This window comes from Lemur catta, chromosome 8, assembly GCF_020740605.2.
Source record: "Lemur catta isolate mLemCat1 chromosome 8, mLemCat1.pri, whole genome shotgun sequence".
Lineage (NCBI taxonomy): Eukaryota > Metazoa > Chordata > Mammalia > Primates > Lemuridae > Lemur > Lemur catta.
Genome location: NC_059135.1, coordinates 69,907,031 through 69,928,624, shown reverse-complemented (window position 1 = coordinate 69,928,624; position 21,594 = coordinate 69,907,031). Strand labels below are relative to the sequence as shown.

Genomic DNA, 21,594 nt, shown 5'->3' with positions numbered 1-21,594 from the left:
CCACACCCAGCTAATTTTCCTATTTTTAGTGGGGGGGGGTGGTTCTTGTTCTTGCTCAGGCTGGTCTGGAACTCCTGAGCTCAAGTGATCCTCCTGCCTCAGCCTCCCAGAGTGCTAGGATTACAGGTGTGAGCCACTGTGCCTGGCTGGCTGGATCGTGGAATGTAAACAAACAAACAAAACCTCATGACGAGCCCAGAGAGTCTGTTCCATCACCAGGCTGTTCTCAGCCACTGAGTGTGGAAACCTGTAATTGTCACATGCACCTGGGCTCCCTGGTTCCGCTTTCAGTGTAGCCCTGAAGAGCACTCACCGCGAGGTGTCTCTTTGGCACTGCTTCCTTCCTCTGTGACGGAAGCTAACGAGTGAGTCAGCGCCCACTTCTGTTCCCCTGAGCGCCAGGGTAGAACTCAGAAGTGCGCTGGCAGAGTGAAGGAGCCAACGGGCTGACCGTGTCCGGGGCTTCTTTCTGAAAGGCATGTCCCATCTGGTTGATCTATTTGTTTTGTTTATTTATTTTTTTTGCTTGAGCTCTTCTGCTTAATTTTTAAAATTTCTTAGCTATATTGATTGCCTCAATTTTAAGGCGTGGAGCTCTGTGCTCAGCTGATAACCAACTGCTGCCTGCAGAGTTGGAAGGTGTTCCTGCAGTGTCTCACGCCATTTAGAGGACTGTGCATGGGATTGAGAAACTCCCCTTTAGTTCCGTGTCCATTGAACGATTACAGGAGACATCTCGTTTTACAAGACATGAGCATTACAAGAGCTGTACAAGTCTCTGATAGCTTGAGATCAGGCAATTTCTACAAGGCCTTTAGTCTCTCTTTATTACTCATCCTTAATTTGACTGTTAATATTTAGTGATTGAAGCCCATTTTGTGAGATGTTTTGCCAGTGTGTTCTCTCTCCCTCTCTCTCTCTCTCTCTCTCTCTCTCTCTCTCTCTCTCTCTCTCTCTCTCTCTCTCTCTCTCTCTCTCTCTCTCTCTCTCCCCCCTTCCCCCCCCTCTGGAAACAAGAGGCCAGACAGAATCAGGATGTCCCAGTAGAACCAAGAGACAGAACTGAGCTGATAACGCCCAGGGCTCCCAGGAAGTAGGAATCCATGACATCACTAGGCCTCTGGGTCCATAGGCAACAAGATGTCTTATATCTTCAATAGACAATGAGCAAGTGTGTTCTTGGTGGCCAGGACAGGGACTAGGAGGAGGTCCCCATAGTTTGTCTAGTTGAGAGCTTTCTTTGCATTCTATAGAGAAAATATTGGTAGTGTGAAACATACATTTGAAGCATAAGGCCTCCTTCCTCTAATCTGTGGCGGGACATTCGGGCTCCCTTTTCTGGACTAGGTCCCCTGAGCTGCACTGCGGGCGGCCTCTGACTTTTGCTGTCCCTTTGGGAGGATGTGCTGGGACCTTTACAATGAGATTTTAGATTTTGGCTGATAATTTTTTTTATTAAAAAATTGTTCATATCTTATGGAATACCCAGCACAGTTTAGTATGGCAGTTTGGAACCACTACAATGAATTTTTTTTTTTTCTTTTCCTCTTCTAAAGTGGATGCTTTTTAAAACAAAATAATACGTGAGTCTTCAAGGCAGGCTTGAATGGAAATAAATGTTTGGCTCCATGCTGCCTTGTGAAATGTGTCCAAGAAGCATGAAATTCTATGCTAAGAGTGTGTGAACTGCTGAGCCTCTTAACTCTAACCATATCTAATTTCTCTTTTTGTATTTTCTCTATTCTTTCTGCTTCCACAAAAGATGGCCCAATCAAGCTTTTCTGTAGGTTGCTCCTCACCGAGTGTGTTGCGTGTTTGCCATGTGTTCCTGTGGGTCATACTGTGCCTTCACATCTTTCCACTCCATTTGAATTCGATCCATTGCATTTCGACTTTGTGTCTGGGGGGAGTCTTGGTGTTGGCTCGCTGTTAGTCCGGCTTTGCCCATGCATTCTAGTTGAACCCGTAGAGAGATTATGGTCCTTTAAGCAGACATCTTGGATTTATATACCGTGTTCCATTACTACTGAGAAAAGGAATTTTTTTTCTTTTAGTTTAATTTTCATAGTTGGATCTAAGGCTTCAACTCTGAGGATTTTAGATCTGTCCTAGGGAAAAAAGAACAAACAGAAGCTGTTGGGTGCCCCTTTTGCAGTCCCCTCCCCACCAGCCTCTGGCTCATCCCATGGAGAACCCACCCATCCTTAGCCTGAATGCTGGGATGCTGTGTATGTGGTGGTCCCCGTGTGCCCTCCTCCTCTTCCCCACCCGCCCATGCCATAGACAGAGTCAGCAAAACCTTTTCAAGGAGAGAACTTTCTGGCCTGTGTTCCGATCTCAGGCTCATTCCTCACCTTGCCAAGAGCAAAGAGTTAGAGGAAGGGTGGCTGCAAGTGGCGTGACTTCTGGCTAGCGTCCTGCACCTGCAGTGTCCGTGGAGGGAAAGTACGAAGCCAGTGGCACCAAACTGTGAGCTCAGATTATGGAAAAAACCCCTCCATGTCCTCCCCACACCCTGCAACGTTGCAGAAGTGCCAGGCTAGAGGAAGGTCTGTTCCTTTGTCCCGTCGGGGACATCAGTTTCCCTGGGTAGTGTGCACAAAAATACTGTGGCAAGGAATCCGACACTGGGGCAGTGGGGACAAAGGTGTCATGTTTGGTGGTGGAGAGGCCTGGTTTGGCAACGGCTGTGTCTCTGTGTTCCTGCATGCTTTTGTGTGGGTTTATCAGATGACATCCCTGCTGTTTAAATGGCCTTCGTAACTCTGGAGGAACGAGAGGCACCGTCTGTCTCCCTTTCTTAGTTAACGCCAACTGAGGCAGGCAGCCAGCCATGCAGCCAGCCAGATAAAAGCTCAGTCACGTGTTGCTTTTATTTCGTTCTGCACTGAAGCTCTGGGGTTCTCCCTCCCTCCCTTGCTAATAATTATGGCAACTAGTAAAGCTCCCCAGTCGTGTGGTGTGCTACCTGGGCCAGACTGACGAAGGTGAAAGTATGTAGCTAAATAGTTTGGCAAGACTTCTTCATGATGTAGAATAATAGAATTTTAAATGGATTATCTTCCTTAACTCATTTTCCCAAAGTAGGAGGAGTTGGCCCTCACCTTTCAGAAGATAGATCCCATCCTCTCTGTTAAGAGGCTTTCAGTATTCTTAGTGTGTGTATTGATACCTCCTAGTCAAATACAACTGACTCCTGGGGAGAACTTGATTGTTTAAAAGTGGAGGAGGGAACTGTGTTGATTCTGGAGGAGCAATGCAATGTCTTGATTTCTAAGTACCCTTCTGTCATCATAAACATCCTGTTGTTTAGGCCATTTATGGCCCTTAGTCTGTTTGAAATAATGCAGCAGCTAATATAATCTCCATTATTGAAATCACCCACAAGAATGTATTGCCCCGGCTGAAAGTTGGCCTTGTTGTTACGTTCCTGGTGGTTTACACAGCCACTACCTGTAGTCTCTGATTGTATTTTAAGGTTTGTTGGTAAATACATGGTCCAGAACCAAGAACTCAGGTTGTCAAAATTTGACAGTATTTGCCCTCTCTGCTGTCTAATAACATGAATAATAATATTTGCTCTCTGGCACTTTATTTGTCCTAAGCACTGTCCAAATATTGTAACTGTAATGCAGCAATCCAGTAGCCTGAAGTACAAAAAACAAAATCAACCCTTGGCCCTTAGATGGCTTTTAATACAATGCTGTATCAGTCAACCAAATGACGACCTCAGATGGCTCTGGCCAAGGCCATGCTGTGATATTTTCCATATTTAAAGATACTTGGGCGCCTCTTGCCAGCCTTCCTCCAGTGTTAAAGTGTCATCTGCAAGGACTGTTGTCTGATTGTTCCTGAGGGTCATGGGCTTTTTTGGTAGGATCCTAATTTCATTCTCTCTGACATCTTTAGCTGTGAAAATTAAGAAGCCAATCAAGACGAAGTTCAGAATGCCGGTGTTTAACTGGGTTGCTCTGAAGCCCAATCAGATCAATGGCACAGTCTTCAACGAAATTGATGATGAGCGAATTCTGGAGGTATTTTTCTCATTGGTTAGAAACTAGGGGTGCTCTCTGTCTAGCAAAGCCAATGTGGGTGTTCTGTTAACCTGGAAGTTTCAGAGATAAAGTTCTAGTGTTTTAAGTGCCTTGATGGTAAAAAAGAAAACAAAAAACGGATTTAGAATATCAAAGAATAAAATTTGATGCTATTTTGTAAGATGGTTCCAAAACTATGTTTAAAGTTATGTTAAAATGGAATAAATAGTTTTGAGTACCTTCAGTGTACACTACAAAACGTATAACACAGCTCCTTCCCTTCATTTATAGAAGGGCATAAAAACACTTTATTGAACTGTGAGTGAATAAGAACTCAGTTATCACACTCACTGCCTTGTTTGATGGGTAGTTCTAATCTGTGGCAGCTGTCTATGCAAGCTGATTATTAAAAGGCAGTTGACTTGGCTGGTTGGGTTGGGTAGTCTGCTTTAGACCTTCAACTTCTGCACATGTGTCAGAAGTTGCACTCTAACAAAAATGGGAAAAATAGAGCAAGCCATGGCCAGAGACAAATACTTAATAGAAAAGTGAAGGTCTTTGCTAAGGAAACTGTCTACATGGTGGCTTTTTGACTTAAGTACAGTCCAATGTGCCAATGTCATGCCTCTCTACCTCAGGATTTAAATGTGGATGAATTTGAGGAAATATTCAAGACAAAAGCCCAAGGTCCTGCCATTGATCTTTCTTCAAGCAAACAGAAGATAACACAGAAGGGATCAAGCAAAGTGACATTACTAGAAGCAAACAGGGCCAAAAACCTTGCCATAACGCTAAGGAAAGCCGGGAAGACTGCTGATGAGATATGTAAAGCTATTCATGTGTAAGTTCAGGGCATTCTGGAAAATTCTATCCTAGTAAGTTTAAAATAAAAATGAAAGTAGAGAGAAAGTTATGAATTAGTAGATAACAGAAATATTTCAATAGTGAGGCAAGACCTAAGATAAAAGATGGAGCAATTCTTGATATCCACACTTCAGATTCCTCTTATTCCATATGTGCTACTTCAGAGTTGAATAAGATGCTAACACCAAAGAGGTGGACAAGAAATTCCCCGAGGGAGTGCTGTGTATTAAAATGAGTAATTAATTGTTTTAGAAGAATAACATCTGGATTGTGACATCATTTATTATCTTGGTCTGCTCTCTTGTATAGGCCAACAGCAATGCTTACATAAAAGGAAAGTTGAGCTGAGTGTTGCAGATGTTAAGAAAAGGGAGAAAATGTCAGTTTTCTTGGAGTATCTGGATTTCATCCAGATTTATTGGATACAAATTTGATGGCATTTGTGGAATGATACAGTTCAAGGCCAGGCACAAATATGATACAGTTGCATATTCTAATTCATAACAATAGGAATGTGAATTCTGTTGCTTTTAGAACTTTCAGGACATTTTAAACAAAGTTCTTTTTTTATTCTTGAACTGTATAGAAGGCATCGGTTTTACTTCTCTATTTGAAGGATCTTTCTGCTCTTCTTGTGGCCATGGTGACTTTCAAGTGTGATAAGGATGTTATAAAATGTTATAGGAAGTAATTCTTTATAAACTGCTATTTCATAAGTTTTGATTAGAGACTCTTAGAGGTGTAAATGACCCTGAGAAATCCTTTGTTCCAATTTCGTGTCTTCAGCCAGGGTCAAAATCTAACAGTGTATTGCCTCCTATAGTCTGTTCTGATTTCTGATATTGAAACTTAATAGGAAGTCTGGTTTTTAATCTTGATATGCCATGTTGTCATGGTGATTCAGTGTAATTCTTTTATTTAACTGAACAAAGATTGTCCAGAGAATAATTGAGAATAGAGGTTGTAGCAAATATTTCACATGTTCAAAGTGAGCATACATCCACAAAGACCTGGTATTCCCTCAACAAATTTATGCACTTAACCCAAAACATTCATTTAGTATAGGTGTTTTGGTGCATTTTTTTCCCAAAGAAGAAAAAAATAATCCCAGACTATTGGTTTAATTGAAATGTTTGACAGAATTCACCAGATACTCCATGATAACATGTACAGTGTTAATGTCCTTAATTAGCAGTACTTCACCGTGCTTATAAACTGTGTCCTCGAACCACCTAACCATCAGGTGCTTCAGCTTTTATTCTACCTCTTCCCATTGTCGTTTAGTCTTGATTTCTAGAGGCTTAGATCTATGCCAGTAGCTTAAAAACCAAGGATAGCAATTGTGATAAGGTCCAGGTTTTCAAGAAGAATCAGTTAAGGTACCTGATGCATAGTCAGGAACCAGTGCCAGGGTGGGGCTTCACCGCACAGCTGCAGAAATTGTAGATTCATTGACTTGGTCGTTGAGGGGCTGGACCAGAGGGATGTGTGGTGCAAAGGGGTGGGAGGTTTTCTCTCTAATGCTAATGTGTCCACATCCGTCTTCAGATTTGACTTGAAGACGCTGCCTGTAGACTTTGTAGAATGCTTGATGCGATTCTTGCCAACTGAGAATGAGGTGAAAGTGCTTCGGCTCTATGAGCGGGAAAGGAAGCCCCTGGAGAACTTGTCGGATGAAGATCGGTTCATGATGCAGTTCAGTAAAATCGAGAGGCTCATGCAGAAGATGACCATCATGGCTTTCATTGGAAACTTTGCTGAAAGCATTCAGATGCTGACTCCTGTGAGTGGACCAACTCTGGAAGTGGGGCAGGGGGTCCTAAGAGATGTAGAATCATTTTTTTTAAGTTTCTCCCTGAACTGTACTCAGTGCGATGGGCTCTAAAGACTCCTTCCCAGAACTTTCTAGATTGCATTTTTATTTTCAGCCCTATTTTCCACATTACATATGCAAAGTAAATTTGAAAAATGGTGAATTTCCATATTCCATATTGCTATTCTCCTGGTGGCTACAGATGTCCTCTGGATTTCGAAGGACGGAGGACAAGGAAAACCCAAATTTGGTTCCCTCCTGAAGATGCTAGTCCTCCAGCTGGATTGGCAGAACTGCAAATGTGGCTTTCGTTTCTAAAAATGATCCATATCTTTAGTGAGCAGACTTCTAAGCTTTTGTTGGAAACATTAACTTCACCATGAGAGTTTTCTTTCTTGGAAGTTTGTTATAGTAGAGTGTGGTGATGTAGAAATCATAGCCAACTACCTCTCATTTCCTTGTGTTAATCTGGTGGAGACTTACGAATATCATAAACTTCAGTTCTTTCCCAATTCTGTTTCAAAATAAACTTGTTAGTTACTGATTATAGTAGTATAAACATGTTCTGAGAACTTGTGAAGGGTACTGTATCCTGTGCTTTTTTTCTTTTTCATTCTTGATCACTCCATTGATTTAAACATATAAATTGTACGACATGATTAGAGATGGTGAGCAGGGAATTGAGTTCTGCTAGAAGAAGCTGTTGCCTCTTAACTCTGGATCTTGCTGGTTATGGTTACAGATTTTTGTGATAAGCAAGTTCTTATGTTACTTGTTATTGCAAATAGTTTTAGAGAAGACCTTGCATGTAACGATACGGTTACCTAGGACATAGCAGGACGACTAATGCTTAGGAAAAGTAGAATCTCATCATTAAGACTTTATGCTCTAAATACAAGCCGATTTTCTTCTGTGTTAATTTTTAGTCGCTAATTTTTAACATGTCTTTTCCCCCTTTTTCCTTTCTTTGATTGGAATCTAGCAACTACATGCAATTATAGCAGCATCTGTCTCCATAAAGTCATCCCAGAAGCTCAAGAAAATTCTGGAGGCAAGTGAAGTTTTCCTTGTGTACATATATGAAGAGCTGCCTTGTCTGCTGTATTCCAATGCCTGGGATGCTATGCTGATAGGCTTCTCTCTCTCTCTGTCTCTTTTGCAGATCATCCTGGCCCTTGGAAACTACATGAATAGCAGCAAAAGAGGAGCAGTTTATGGATTTAAACTTCAGAGTTTAGATCTGGTGAGTGGACTAAAGGAAATATGAGAGCTATGTGAAGGACAAACAGCTGGCAGAGATTAAGTCCTGGGGTGAGGGGGAGAGTCTGCTCTTGGCAGTGGGGGTGGGATGTTTTGATGAAGATTCTCTGCCAGTGGGAGGATCAACTGGCACAAATTTTCTGGAACAGCATTTGACAGTAAGCGCTTAGAACCTATAAATACTCATACCCTTTCACCCAGTATTTCCATTTCTAGGAATCTTTTCTTAAGTGTCTGAATTGTGAATGCTGTATTTTATTTATAATTGCAAATAATTAGCAACAGTTTGAAAAGTCCAACAACAGTGGGAAATGATTAAATGTGCTTTAGCAATAGCTAATACGGTGAACTATTCTTCAACTGTTAAAATATTTATGAAGAGTGCTCAAAGAAATGGATAATTTTGTGTCTAGACAAGAAAGCAGGCATATACATATACAGTTTAATATACATATACAGTTTAATATGCATATACAGTTTAATTTAGTAAAATTATAGGGAAAAAGACTGAATGGAAATAGGTTAAAATCTTAAAGGAATTTTTTCAAACTGCTTTTTAAAAAATGCTTTTCTGTATTTTCTTTAAAATATATTTTTTTGCTGCTGCATGGAAAAAGGTACTCTACTTTTTAGAGTCACCTTACTTAGGTGAACAAGACTCAAGAAAATTCTGCATGGCCTCCTCTCCGGGTTGTGCAGGCCTAATGTGACTGCCACGTGAGAAGGCTGGGCAGTGGGTCGAGTCCCCAGGCCAGGGAGATGTGGTCATTTGATAGGGAGTGTCTGGTCAGTCACAGTTCTGGCCCCTGGCAGATCTTGGTCAGTTATGCGTACCTGTTTTGGGTCATCAGAGGCTAGGGAATAAGGCAGGAGCTGAGCTAAGCGTAAAAACTGCAGCGGAGGAACCTGCCCTAGAGTAGGCACCTGCATACACCTGCAGGCTCTACGTTCTGCTTCTACTCTGGCCCTTCGCTGTGAAGAGCACCGAACCTGGAATCCTCCTGCTTGTGAGCCAGGGGAGGTGGGATAGCAGGTGTGCAGGGCTGGGAGGGTTCGTGTAAGTGCAGTAGCCAGTGCTCTCTTATCCATGGGGGATATGATCTGAGACCCCCCGGATGTCTAAAACCTCAGATAGTACCGAACCCTGTCTGTATACTATGTTTTTCCCTATACATGCATACCTGTGATAAAGTTTAATTTATAAATTGGTCACAGTGAAATAATTAAGTAAAACAAGGGTTACTGGAATGCAAGCGCCGCAGTAGGAAACAGTCCATGTGATAACCTGGACGGCTGCTGAGTGGCTGATGGGCCGAGGCTACAGCAGGGATCTGCCGGGCAAAGGGAGGAGTCACCACCTGGGAAGGACAGAGCTGGACGGTGCAGGCTTTCAGCAGGCTCCTCAGAGTAGCGCACAGTTTAAAACTTATGAATTATTTCTGGAATTTTCCACTTAATATTTTTGGATCGCGGTTGACTGTGGATAACTGAAACCACAGCGTGAAACCGCAGAGAAGGGGGAACTACTGTAGAAGAAAGTTGTGAACCGTTCTAAGGTGCTGAGTTATCCCTAAAGTTTGGCACGTCACTAAAGAACAAATTGAATCTTGAGTCTCCTCTGGGAGTGTTTTTTGTCACCGGTGGGTGACTGTACGCAGTTATTTGCTCTGGGTCAGAAATCATCATCTGGTGGGCAGCTCTCCTGTCATCGTTGGCTCTTGCGCCTAACCTGCGTTCCCTTCTGTTTCCAGCTCTTAGATACAAAGTCAACAGACCGAAAGCAAACGCTGCTGCACTATATATCAAATGTTGTAAAAGAAAAATATCACCAAGTGTCCCTGTTTCATAATGAGCTTCATTACGTGGAAAAAGCTGCTGCAGGTACTTGATTTCGGCTATTAACATTACTCTTGAGTATTTAATGCCTTTCATGGTGGGGGAACCATTCCTGGCTTAAACAAATACTCTTCAGAACCCATTTAAAAAGCCAAGGTGAAGATGGCAGAAGCTCCGTGCTGGAACACGTCGGCTGTGGCGTTGCCCACCCCCGAGAGCAATATTGAATGTGGGCGTGAAGGTGATCCCTCTGTGTCCGCTCTTGTAAAGATCCAGGTCTTTGTGACTTGGGTACCTTTCCTCTTTTATTCACTGCCCTTTTTATTCTATTGCTGCTGTATGAAATATGAGAATGAGACTCGCCACCCCAACAGACACTTTTAATTTGATTTCGTGCCATTTCACTTGCTCAGCTGTGGTACCTTTGCCCTGAATACTAGTTAAATTATCAGTACTTCTTGGTTGCTACTTTGTTACAACAGTTATACATTTCCTCATTGAAATCATCGGTGACTCTACAATAGCTGGGATGTACGAGGTACTGGTGTCCCCATGTTAAAGGGGAGAAAATTGACATTTTTGGAGGTTAAATGTCATGCCCAAGGTCACATGGGTAGAAAGTGATAGAAGTAGGGCTTGAACCCAAGGCTTCTGACTTCTCATATAGTATATCCTCCAATGTACCATGTCTTCCCAAAAGAATATTAGGCTAGAAAAAGGAACGATATGCAAATTGACCTTGGAGTTAGTTACAGGCTGTGATTCTCAAATTGTGATCTCGAAGCATAAGCAGCCAGTATTTATTATAAATTTAGATCCCCAGGCCTACCCCAGATTAATAGAATTTTCGAGGGCAGGCCTTCTGTGACTTCCTCTGCCAGGGTACATGGCTGCTGCTGGTTCATTCTTACTAAAGAGCATTCCGTACCGCCCTCTTGTACAAGATTTCTCAAATTTCATTATAAAAATTTGCATGTTGATTGCATCCTGTGTACTTCTTAAGGGCACATGAGTTTTTTTATTTATCTTTATAATTCCCTCGGCCCCTGGCAAAGTGGATGTTGAGAATAAATGAATGAGCGAGTAAACAAGTGAATGAATGAGGTGACATACTGTTACTGGGATCGATGCTGCCAGAGCCCTAGTGGAGACTGAGAGGCAGATGGAAATGATTCTGCGACTGTGAAGAACCAACCGTGCAGTGCAGGCTGGACAGACCTGCTGAGGGCTTGGGGCTGTTAGTAGAGTTTCTGTTCTGGTAGTTTTCTTCCTTTCAAGTTTCCCTTTGCCTAAATTAGAGGCTCTTAAGCATCACAATTCTAATTTTTAAAAAAGTTAAAGGGTAAATTTCTACTTTACTAATTAGTACTAGCACGTTTTGTGGGGGCCCAAATGGGATTCCCAAAAAGTATCCCTAAAAAGAAATCAGTGGGAAAAGTTGGGAGCCTGGGGTGCCCCCTGGCTCAACTGTTCTGTTTGCTCTCTGGTGCCCTGATTGGCCAATGCAGATTCTTTATACCTTCACTCGTGTGTTCACTCCCTCCATATATCCAGTGAGCACTTTTGAGTGCCTTCTGTGTACCTTCATGGCACCATCATAAGTATTAGGGAATCAATAAGACAGTGTGAGTACAGTGAGGGGCAGACGTACTGCATTGTCTTGTAATTCTTCCGCGTGCAGAGCTGAGTCGGGCAGCGGGGAGCCAGAGGTGGGGTCTGACCCCCGTGGGCGAGGTTGGCTCGGGAGGCTCCAGGATTGTGCCTGTTCTAGGAGGTGGCACACTGCAGATGGAAAGGTTCATGCTAAACCTTTCCAAAGCAAGGAAGGGTAATTAAAGAAGCTGTCCAAGGTTGCTTTGGGTCTTAGTGGTGAATGCAGACTACGGTCAACAGACCACATGCTGCCCCCTGCTGGAGAGTCACAGAAATGCAAAAGAGTTAAAAGAAGATAAAAGATCTTGGGCCTGTCATAGATAAGGACCTCAGAACCTACAGGCCAACTAATAGGCTATTTCCTGTAAGAGACATGGAATAGTTGTGCTCCAGCACAGGATTTAGAGTCCATGTTTGTTACCTGAACTAACCTGCCATCTACTGGCTGTGTGACTGACGGCCACCACATAACCTCTTTATGCTGCATTTCCTCTGACAGAATGGGCTAATGGTGCAAATGAATTAGTGCACACGGAGAATTTAATGCAGTTCTTGGCAGTGTGAATTATTCTGATTAAAAGATATCTGTGCTAAAAGCTGAAAACTAGACCTAGGGCCCTTGGGTCAGCCTTCTACTGAGAACTTGGCTTAGCAGCCAGACTCACCGTGGTTTTGACTTTCCTGGTTGCGATTCATGGGACATTGCTTTCTGTACTTCAGTCTCCCTTGAGAATGTTCTCCTGGATGTCAAGGAGCTCCAGAGGGGCATGGACTTGACCAAGAGGGAGTACACCATGCACGACCACAACACGCTGCTGAAGGAGTTCATCCTCAACAACGAGGGAAAGCTAAAGAAGCTGCAGGACGATGCCAAGATTGCACAGGTAAGTACCGGTGCCCTCGACACCTGCAGAGAAGAGATTGGACCCCTTAAAGCCACCTGAGGCATGGACCCGGAGTTGGGGGAAAAATGTTCAATTTCCCTCTGTCTGGAAGGTAGATGTCTTATGTAGTTGATAATTTATTATGGGGGGATTGTTTCCAGTGTTGTCCTTTTCTAATTCGGGAACTTGACCCTCTTTTGCAAAGACCCTCTCTCCCTGTCTTTCCATGCCTACACTCCCTCCAGCGTGGGTCCTGGATCCAGTTCAGCCAGCCTGTGTCAGGCCTGTGCTCAGCAAAGCAGCATTCCTGGTGCATTGGGTTTCTGTAGATCTTGACCTCAGAATTGTACCCTACCCCAGAGGTCACTGATGTGTAGGCAAACCTGCAAAACAGTCAGAATGAACTGCGCATCATTGTAGGAGCTGAGGCAGAGTGTTGGGGAACTCAGCAGATGGAATGGAATGGCCTCTGATTTGGGGCAGTCTTGCATCACAGAAGAGTTTAAGCAGAGCCTGGGTGTCCCCTATGTGGGGACATTGTAAGGAGCAATGAAGCAAAGGACTGGGATATAGAGTCAGAGTGACTTCTACAATCCTTTTTCCCCTTGTTGGTTTTAAGTGGTTCTACCATGACATGGGAAACTCTTGGAAGAAATGGTTTCTCATTTGGTGTGGGTGCGTGTGAGTGTGTAGGAGTGGCGGGAGGTCCTGGAGATCAGCTGCTGTGTCCCACTGTCGCTCTCCTCTGGTTGCCTCTGAGGAGGTAGAAAATGGCGGGAGGTGAGGGGGGCTACGGAGGTGGGAAGCCGCGGGAGCCGCTGTCTCGTGGCTGCTGCTTTGCGTCAGCTCTGCCCCCAGAGCATCAAGTTCAAGTATTGGAACTAATGACATTCAAGAGAAATTTGCTGCTTCACAGGATGCCTTTGATGATGTCGTGAAGTATTTTGGAGAAAACCCCAAGACAACACCACCCTCTGTCTTCTTTCCTGTCTTCGTCCGCTTTGTGAAAGCATATAAGGTAAATTGGAAGAGGGTGTCCTTTAAAGCCCTTCTTGTCAATATTTCTCAAGCAGGTGCTGTCCTTGAAATGTGTCTGAGCCTCACCTGCTCTGCAGAGGCCGCTGAGCTGCTTGGGGTACAGATCCAGGTGGTCTGTCTGAGACAGCGGTCTCTGGCCCTGGGGAGGCTGAGAGCTCCGGGGGCCCTCAGGCCCGATGGCCCCTTTCTCCACTGAGCCAATCCTGGGGCTCAGCCGGAAAGCAAAAGCTCTTGTCTGCCCCCCTGGGGCAAGTGGGATGCCCCAAGACCACTGCTGCCCAGTTGACCGTTCACCCAGGCAAGCGAGGTGAAGGGCTTAGGAAATTCAGGCCCCCCGTGGAGTTGTTTAATGGGTGGAAGTGACCTTGGGCTGTGGCAAAGGTGCCCGCAGTGGCTGAGGGTGGGGAGAGCCTGCCTGTTAGTCCTGGCCCAGCCCTTAAGGCCCCTTAGACCAGCATTTCTCTAGTGTGGTCCGAAGGGTCATGCTGCTAAAGATGGGCACTCTTTGTTTCTTAATCGGGATCAACAAATGGCCCTTCCTTTACAGGGGAGGCCCTCTTGGACAGAATCCAGGGCTATGGTCTTAAAAAAGCATACGACCCAAAGAGGCATGTGTCAGAGGAAGTTGTCTTTTGAGAAAAGACAAAAAGGGTGTTAGGAGATTTTAGCCCACCTAGGCAACTCCACAGTCCGGGCTCGTCTACATATAATGTTGTTACCGTTGGTGGAAGAAGGACGAGTGTTTATTGCAGAGGGGAGGAGGGATGTGGTGGGGTTATCTACATTTTTGAGAAAAATCCCACTGGGAATTGGGGACACTTCCCTAACACCACCAGGGGCCGATGCTTTGGAGAATTGTTCTTGGGGCTTTTACTGAAACTTCAAAGGTCAAAATGTTTGGTCATCTTCTCTCAGCATGGCTTAGTTGTAGCAGCGATGTCACAAGCTGCTGGTAGAACGGAGGTGTCCGTGGTAGTGAGGATGAACACAAGCACAGCGCAAACTCCATGTGCAGGACACTGAGAACAGTGAGCAATGACAATGTCACTGGCCACCAGCCGCTGCTGCTGCTGGTGGTGCCCGGCAGCCCACTGGCTGGCAGTGCTGTGTGCTGCAGAAACGGCCTAAAGTGGCTCTTGTCATGTGACCATATTTCTCCACATAAAAACTTGAAAGTCTTGAAGTCAAAAGAGAAAATACATGCTATATTGAAATTGGATAAGATGGGCTGGGAAGTGGCTGGGAGTGGTCTCACAGCTTGAGGTGTGGAGCAGAGGAAAAGAGAAGCTGTCCTTGGTGGTCTGAGGGGTGTCGCAGTCACAGCCTGTCCCTCAGCACGCCCCTTCCACCCTGTCATTCCTCCCTGTGGTCTTCTCAGCCGCTCGCTGAGACGCTTGTCAGGCAGTGACTTTGCAGGGTGTTTCCGTTGCCCTGCACGTGAGGAATGACCTCCCAGCCTGTCACCGACCTGGGGACTCTGTGGGTAGAGATTGGGGTTTTAGGACATCGTCCCTCTTTTCCCTTCCCAAGTATGAACCAAAGTGAAGCTTAAGACAAAAGCAACAGAGACCCAGATGTAAATTTTATTACTGATAAAAGCTGGGTTGGAGGATGTGATATCTGTGAACGTGTAACTTCAGCCCTAAGTTAGATAGATGACTTGCCCATCACTTCACAGCTCGACAGTTAGAAGTGTCTTCAGGGAGGCTGGCTTCAAAAGAGAGAGCGCCCGAGAGGGCTGCGCTGAGGCGAGCCTGTTCAGTGTCTTCTGGATTTGTCAGACGAGTCAGTCCCTGTGCCTCCCTTGGGAAGGAGTAAGCCATGGGGGGAGGGCCCACGAGTGTCACTGCGGTGAGGCCCCTAGAGGAAACAAGAGGCTGAGGGAATGGCGGTTCCCCCAGCAGTGGGCAAGCAGCACAGGGGTCTTACATCTGCTTTCAGAGAAGCTGCAGGTAGGCAGACAGATCCTGGCAGGGAAACAAACTCACATGAAAATCACTGAGCACAGCTGCCAAAGGGGTAGGTTCCCCCCGACATGTGGGACTGAGACTAAGAGGCAGTTGGAGCAGAGACAGGGTCGTCAGGGAAGGACTTCTGCACAAGGCAAATCTCAACTCCCAGCTTTTGAAGAGCGACAATAGATGGACAGTGAGACCCAGAATCAGAGTTAAACACGGGCACCAAGTGTAGGTGTCCTCAGCCTTCCGTTCATTCTCATTCCTGACTCACTAAGGATTCTCAAAGAATGACTTAAAAATCCTGATTGCTGTCATCTCCGGTGACACGATCTTTTTGGTTCTTCTGATTCCCCCAGCAAGCAGAGGAGGAAAACGAGCTGAGGAAAAAGCAGGAACAAGCTCTCATGGAAAAACTCCTGGAGCAAGAGGCTCTGATGGAGCAGCAGGACCCAAAGGTAGGAAGTGCCAGGCTCCTGGGATGGGCGCCCTGCGAGGAGAGGCCTCGATGACGCGCCTGAGCAAGCAGGGCAGCCGGCCAGATGCGCTCGGTCGGGATCCTTACCGTGTTCTTCTCTGGCACGAAAATGTGGCAAACGCAAATTTGTTCATTCATTACTCTGTTCAGCACCTTCTGGAATGAAGCATGTGTAGCGTTTCTATGTTTATAAGGAACTGGAACTTAAATCTTAGTTGAATATGCAGAGAGGCCACACCAGATGGCCCGATGACTGGAGGGCTTAGCACCCAGAAAGGTTTCCTGCGGATGCTCACTGGTGCTGCCCTTGATCGCTGGAGGGCAGCATCGTAGGCAAAGATCGCAAAAGGCTGACAAGCTGAACTTTCTTTCCTCCTGATCCTTTGCACCAACGTTTAAGGAGCCTGTACTCCAGCTGCCTCTTGTTGCCAGGTTCCCATTGCTGCCAGGTGGAGTTTCGTGTGTTCTGTGAAAGTTTCTGTTTTCTTCCCACAAGCTGTCTGAGTTTTTCTGTGTTTGGAATGTTTGGGATGGTGTCGTGTGTGTTTTTGGCTAAGGCTGCTTATTAGTAACATAATGCTCAGGCGCATTGTGAGTTTCCACAAACTCCCAGTGGGTGTTGGCCCCGCTAATATCTACCCTTCTTTCTTTTCAGTCTCCTTCCCATAAATCAAAGAGACAGCAGCAAGAGTTAATTGCAGAATTAAGAAGGCGACAAGTGAAAGATAACAGACATGTATATGAGGGAAAAGATGGTGCCATTGAAGATATTATCACAGGTAAAGGATATTTCCTCACTGTGACCCGTGGAGAACCCCACTGGCCTCACCTGGACTGGGCTGCATGCAGATTTGCAGCTGCTTTTGTCCAGGGTTGGCAAGTTGACTTTATTCAGATCCAGAATTATGCAGACAGACTGCATGCTAGGGTTTGAAATGTATTTATAGTAACATGTCTACTGCCTGCCCCAACACTCTCTGAAAAAAATCTTTATTTCTCAATATCATTAGAACCCTGTAGGCTTCAGCAGAGCTCCTTCTCCTAATGGTTTCCCATTGTTTTCAATTTGTCATCATGTTCCATTTTCCTCCTCACAGCCACTTCTACCAACCTGCCTGATTAATAAATAAGTACTGTGGATAAGACCCATTCAGCTCCGTACTAACCACAGTCCAAGCCTGCTCTTTAAAAGCCTCTGTGCTCATTCATAGTAGCTAAAGTCACTAGGTACTTTGACTGGGATGAGCCAACAGGCTTCTAGCCCAGGTTGGAGACTGGTGGTTCTATTAGCTAAGAAGTGTGCTTAACCCAGCTTAGTTGTTGTCCGATTAAATTTTAGCTTAATGCTTTCTCCTTGAACCAATTCTGTACATCTTCTTACAGATCAGAATGATCATTTGAGCCGCTGTCTTGTAACAGTGGCAGCAAGTGACTTTTCTTTCATGTCTGTTGCACATGAATGTTATCAGCTTCCAGATACTTAAAAGCTTTTTATTATAGGATGGTCCAAAAATATGCAGCAGAGAGAACAGTGTGAAGTCCCATGTACCCTTCATCTGTTTCAACGATTATCAAGTCATAACCAATCTTATACATGTGTGCCCTACCCCCACCCCCCATGCCTAACCCATGGAGTTATTTTGAAACACAGTCCAAGATACATGATTTCATTTGGAAATATTTCAGTATGTATCTTCAAAAGATAAGGACTCCTACAAACAAAAACACATCCACAGTATTATCATACTTCCCCAAATCTAACAGTTCCTCAGTATCAAATATCTAGTCATTATTCACATTTTCCCAAATTGTCCTCATTTTTTGAAAATATAATTTCTAGACTTTTGACATCTCATTTCTTGTTATAGCTTAGTCAGCAGTATAAATTGGGATCCCAAACTGTCAAAACCACAAATTTTTCTCAACCGCTCAGACCCAGGAAAATTAAATAGATAGTTAGATAGATTAGATACATTAAAAAGGAAGTCAGTAAGAAAATCCCTTGCCAGATTAAAGCAGTGTAAGTGCTGAGTGAGTGGGACAGTGGCTGGTGAAAATGCCATTTTCTACACACGGTGCACACACGTTGCGCACACGTGTGCCGACTGGCATCTCGGTGCACACCCTGCAGTGGCTTGCAGATAAAGCCCAGGTAAAGCCCCCATTGTTTGGCATCTCTCCTTGCCTCCACCACACTGGAGGAGAAACTCTACTCTGAGCAAGACCAGGAAGAGATCTCCTCCCTAGGTAAGCACCTCTTGGTCTCAGTGCCACAGAATTAACTTGTAGGTAGGGAGGCATCCAGCCCTGCACATTAAGAACTTGGAGTTCCTTTTTCATTAATGTGTTCTCCATCCCGACACCTGGCTTTATAAAATGTATGGAACGTACATTTCCTATTTGCCTGACCTAAACCATTAATCTACCAGAGGAGGTGAATGAATATCTACTTAAAAGGCAATTGTTATTCTCCTTGGAGTATCTTCCATTTTCTGCCCCACTCCCAAGCCTCAGATTAACTCTTTTGGGCTTTTATGAGCTAATTTGAATATGTATTCCCTTTCCCTTTCCCGCCCCCTCCCCCACCCCATCCGCGGGAATGATTAACAAAGCACTAACCATGGACTAATGCAGTAGATTTTGGCTTTTTACTCTCTCTCTTCTGTTTGTGTTGTTTGGCTGTCATTTTCCATGCAGTGCTGAAGACTGTGCCCTTTACTGCTCGCACCGCCAAGCGTGGCTCTCGGTTTTTCTGCGAACCTGTTCTCACTGAGGAATACCATTACTAAACTATTACTCTTTCTCATCTGACACTTTAAAAGGTTGCTACAGGTTTTTTGACCTCTTATGTCCCCCTCTGTGTGTCTGTCAGGGCTAATCACCATGCTAGCATGGAATTGCCATCTCCATCATGTTATGTTTTGTGTTGTCCTTGTGCTGCATGGTTTTGCATTTCCATCATTACTGCTCACTCACACTCTCAATACATATGTGTATCCATATTATGGTGACGGGTCTGGGTGTATGTAACAGTTGAATTAATGAATTGCTTGCAGAGATTTTCTGAAAAATAGTAAATAGAGCACTTCTTTGAAAAATCAGGATTGGGACCAAGTAGATTGTTTGTAAGATACATCTTTGAACACAAAATAAAAGTCTTTAATAACAATAACTACTGTACCTAACATTTATTGAGCACTTACTGTGTTATAATAGGTTTACATATATTAGGTTATTATGTATGAAATGTCCAATTTCCTGAAGTACTAAGTTTGACAGTTTATATCTCTGACTTTTCACTCTGACACTTCTTGTTTTATTTTTATTGTGAAGGTACATCCTCATATTGTGAAGGTACATCCTCAGTCTTTCAAACGCACATTTTGGCTTGTGATTATCTTTCACATTTTTTTTTAGAGCAATTTTTGTGTGGCTTGTGATTATCTTTCACATTTTGGTTTTAGAGCAATTTTTGTGAAACCATGGGTAAGTCAAAAATTTGTGTCATTTTCGAATATGAGTTCCATCGTGAAACCAATGCAGTGCAGACAGCTCGAAGTATCAATGACGTGTTGGGGAAGGATGTGGTTAAAGATGTGGCTAATGAATGCATAGTATGTCAATGGTTTGAGAAGTTCTGTTCTGGTGATCTTAATCTTGGAAATAAGCCATGTGGGCTACCTGAGACCAAGATGGATAATGATGAGCTGAATGAAAGCTGTAGTGGAAGCAAATCCACCTCAACCTATGTGTGAATTAGGAGCAAAGTTTGATGTTACTATTCCAACAATATTGGACCATTTGAAACAAATTGGCAAGGTAAAGAAGCTGGATAGATGGGTTCTGCATGAATTAAATGAGTGTCAGAAGAGAAATTATCTGTAAGCTTGCCTTTCTTTGCTGTCACGACATAAAGGTGGACCATTTCTACACTGTACTTTTTTTTTTTTATTTTTTGAGACAGGATCTCACTCTGTCGCCCCAGTTAGAGTCCAGTGGTGGCATCATAGCTCACTGAAACCTCAAAATCCTGGGCTCAAGCCATCTTCCTGCCTCAGCCTCCCGAGTAGCTGGGACTGTAGGCATGTGCCACCACACCCAGCTAAGTTTTTCCATCTTTAGTAGAGATGGGGTCTCACTCTTGTTCAGGCTAGTCTCGAACTTCTGAGCTCAAGCGCTCCTCCTACCTTGGCCTCCCAGAATGCTAGGTCTATACTGTATTGTTACATGTGATGAAAAATGGATTCTTTTTGACAGTCACAGCATTTGGCACAATGGTTGGATAAAGATGAAAGTGCTGAAACAGTTCAAAACCAGATATTCATCAAAAAAAGCTAATGGTGTCTGTTTGGTGGTCCAGTGCTGGTATTATCCACTACAGCTTCGTGAAACCTGGTCATTCGATTACAGAGGATGTCTACTACAATCAATTGGACCAAACATCTTGAGAATGCTTGCAATTAAGCACTTAAGATTGGTCAATAAAGCTAGGCCAATCGTCTTGACTGCATGCCGCACAAACAACACAGCTCAAACTACAGAAGCTGGACTTGGAAACTCTCTGTCAGCCACTGTATTCACCAGACCTTGACACCAACTAACTACCACTTTTTCCAGGCTTTGGACCACTTCTTGCAAGGCAAAATATTCAATTCTCAACCAGCTGTGGAAAACGCTTTCCGGATTTCATGATTTCATCACCACTTGCTCTCCAGAATTCTTCGCTGCTGGCATAAGCAAGCTACATTAAGATGACAAAACTGTGTTGATAGTTTAGATGTATACTTTGATTAACTGTACTGCTTCTTGTTTGAGATATAATAAACTACACTTTTGATTAGAAATCGGACATTTCATATTTAATGACCTAATATTAACCCCATTCTTTTGTACCCAGTTAACATGTTTTGATAGTAAGATGACCTGCTGTACAAAAGTGCTCAGGAATGCAAAGTGCTCTAAAGTTGGAAGATGATTTGTAGAAGGAACGATAAACTACACACAGCTATAAACTGGTCCTTTCTATAACGTCTCCTATAGTCCATAGTATGATGGAATTCATAATATGAGCTAACATAGAGAGCTCTTTTGACCTAGAAAACCTGAATATGTTGATGTAGGCAAGCCATAGCCTCACAGCACCCTACCCTGGGCAGGTCACCTATTCCCTCTGAGTTTCATGCCCAAGTTGAACTATCGGCAAGTCCATGTTGGAGCAAAGCTGTGAGGCAGGAAGTGAAAACAAAGGCCTAGGTGCTCCCCACCATCTTATTCGTGCCTCTTCATTGGTGGCTCTGTTCCATGTCAAACCCAGGATATTTCTTCTGTGATGACATATTTGGACCTGCTTCTTTGGTCAGGATGGTGGCACCAGAAATACTGATAACAAATACCTATCATCAGAAAAGGCCACTGTCCTTAGAATTCAAAAAAAGTGATCAAATTTTCACAAAAAGTAACTTCCTGGGCTTAGTTAGTTCTCAATGCCTAATAAGGAACAAACTTCTCTCCAGTGCCTAGTTGATTAGAAAAGAGACAAGGGAAGTACATACTCTAACTGGAAACAGCCATTGATAGACTCTCATGCTGAGATTGACATGGAACTGGGTATGTGTTTATTTCATGGCATAACTATTCTGTGAGTTGCACTTCCTGTGTATGTTGTACCTCTGAACATCTCAAAGGACAGTGTGTCATTGCCTGCTCTGCAGTGTACTTACCCACCAATGCTTATTAACAGGCTAGAAACTCTCATCTGCTTGGCTGATGTTTGCTGTCA

At 44.0% G+C, this 21,594-nt stretch overlaps 1 protein-coding gene across 10 annotated transcripts in view; it reads left to right on the top strand.

Moving 5' to 3' along the window:
• The window catches only part of FMNL2 (formin like 2), a 294,756-nt gene that overhangs the window by 268,799 nt on the left and 4,363 nt on the right, over positions 1-21,594 (top strand). For 8 of the 10 annotated variants that reach the window (XM_045559298.1, XM_045559293.1, XM_045559296.1 and 5 more), the window contains 10 exons: positions 3,910-4,034; positions 4,673-4,875; positions 6,447-6,681; positions 7,694-7,762; positions 7,874-7,954; positions 9,723-9,852; positions 12,181-12,344; positions 13,261-13,362; positions 15,697-15,795; positions 16,471-16,594. In XM_045559298.1, the coding sequence (XP_045415254.1) occupies positions 3,910-4,034; positions 4,673-4,875; positions 6,447-6,681; positions 7,694-7,762; positions 7,874-7,954; positions 9,723-9,852; positions 12,181-12,344; positions 13,261-13,362; positions 15,697-15,795; positions 16,471-16,594 (1,332 nt within the window). Of the gene's footprint in view, positions 1-3,909; positions 4,035-4,672; positions 4,876-6,446; positions 6,682-7,693; positions 7,763-7,873; positions 7,955-9,722; positions 9,853-12,180; positions 12,345-13,260; positions 13,363-15,696; positions 15,796-16,470; positions 16,595-18,512; positions 18,943-21,594 lie in introns of those variants that run through there. The other 2 variants (XM_045559295.1, XM_045559290.1) reach the window with 1 other exon arrangement.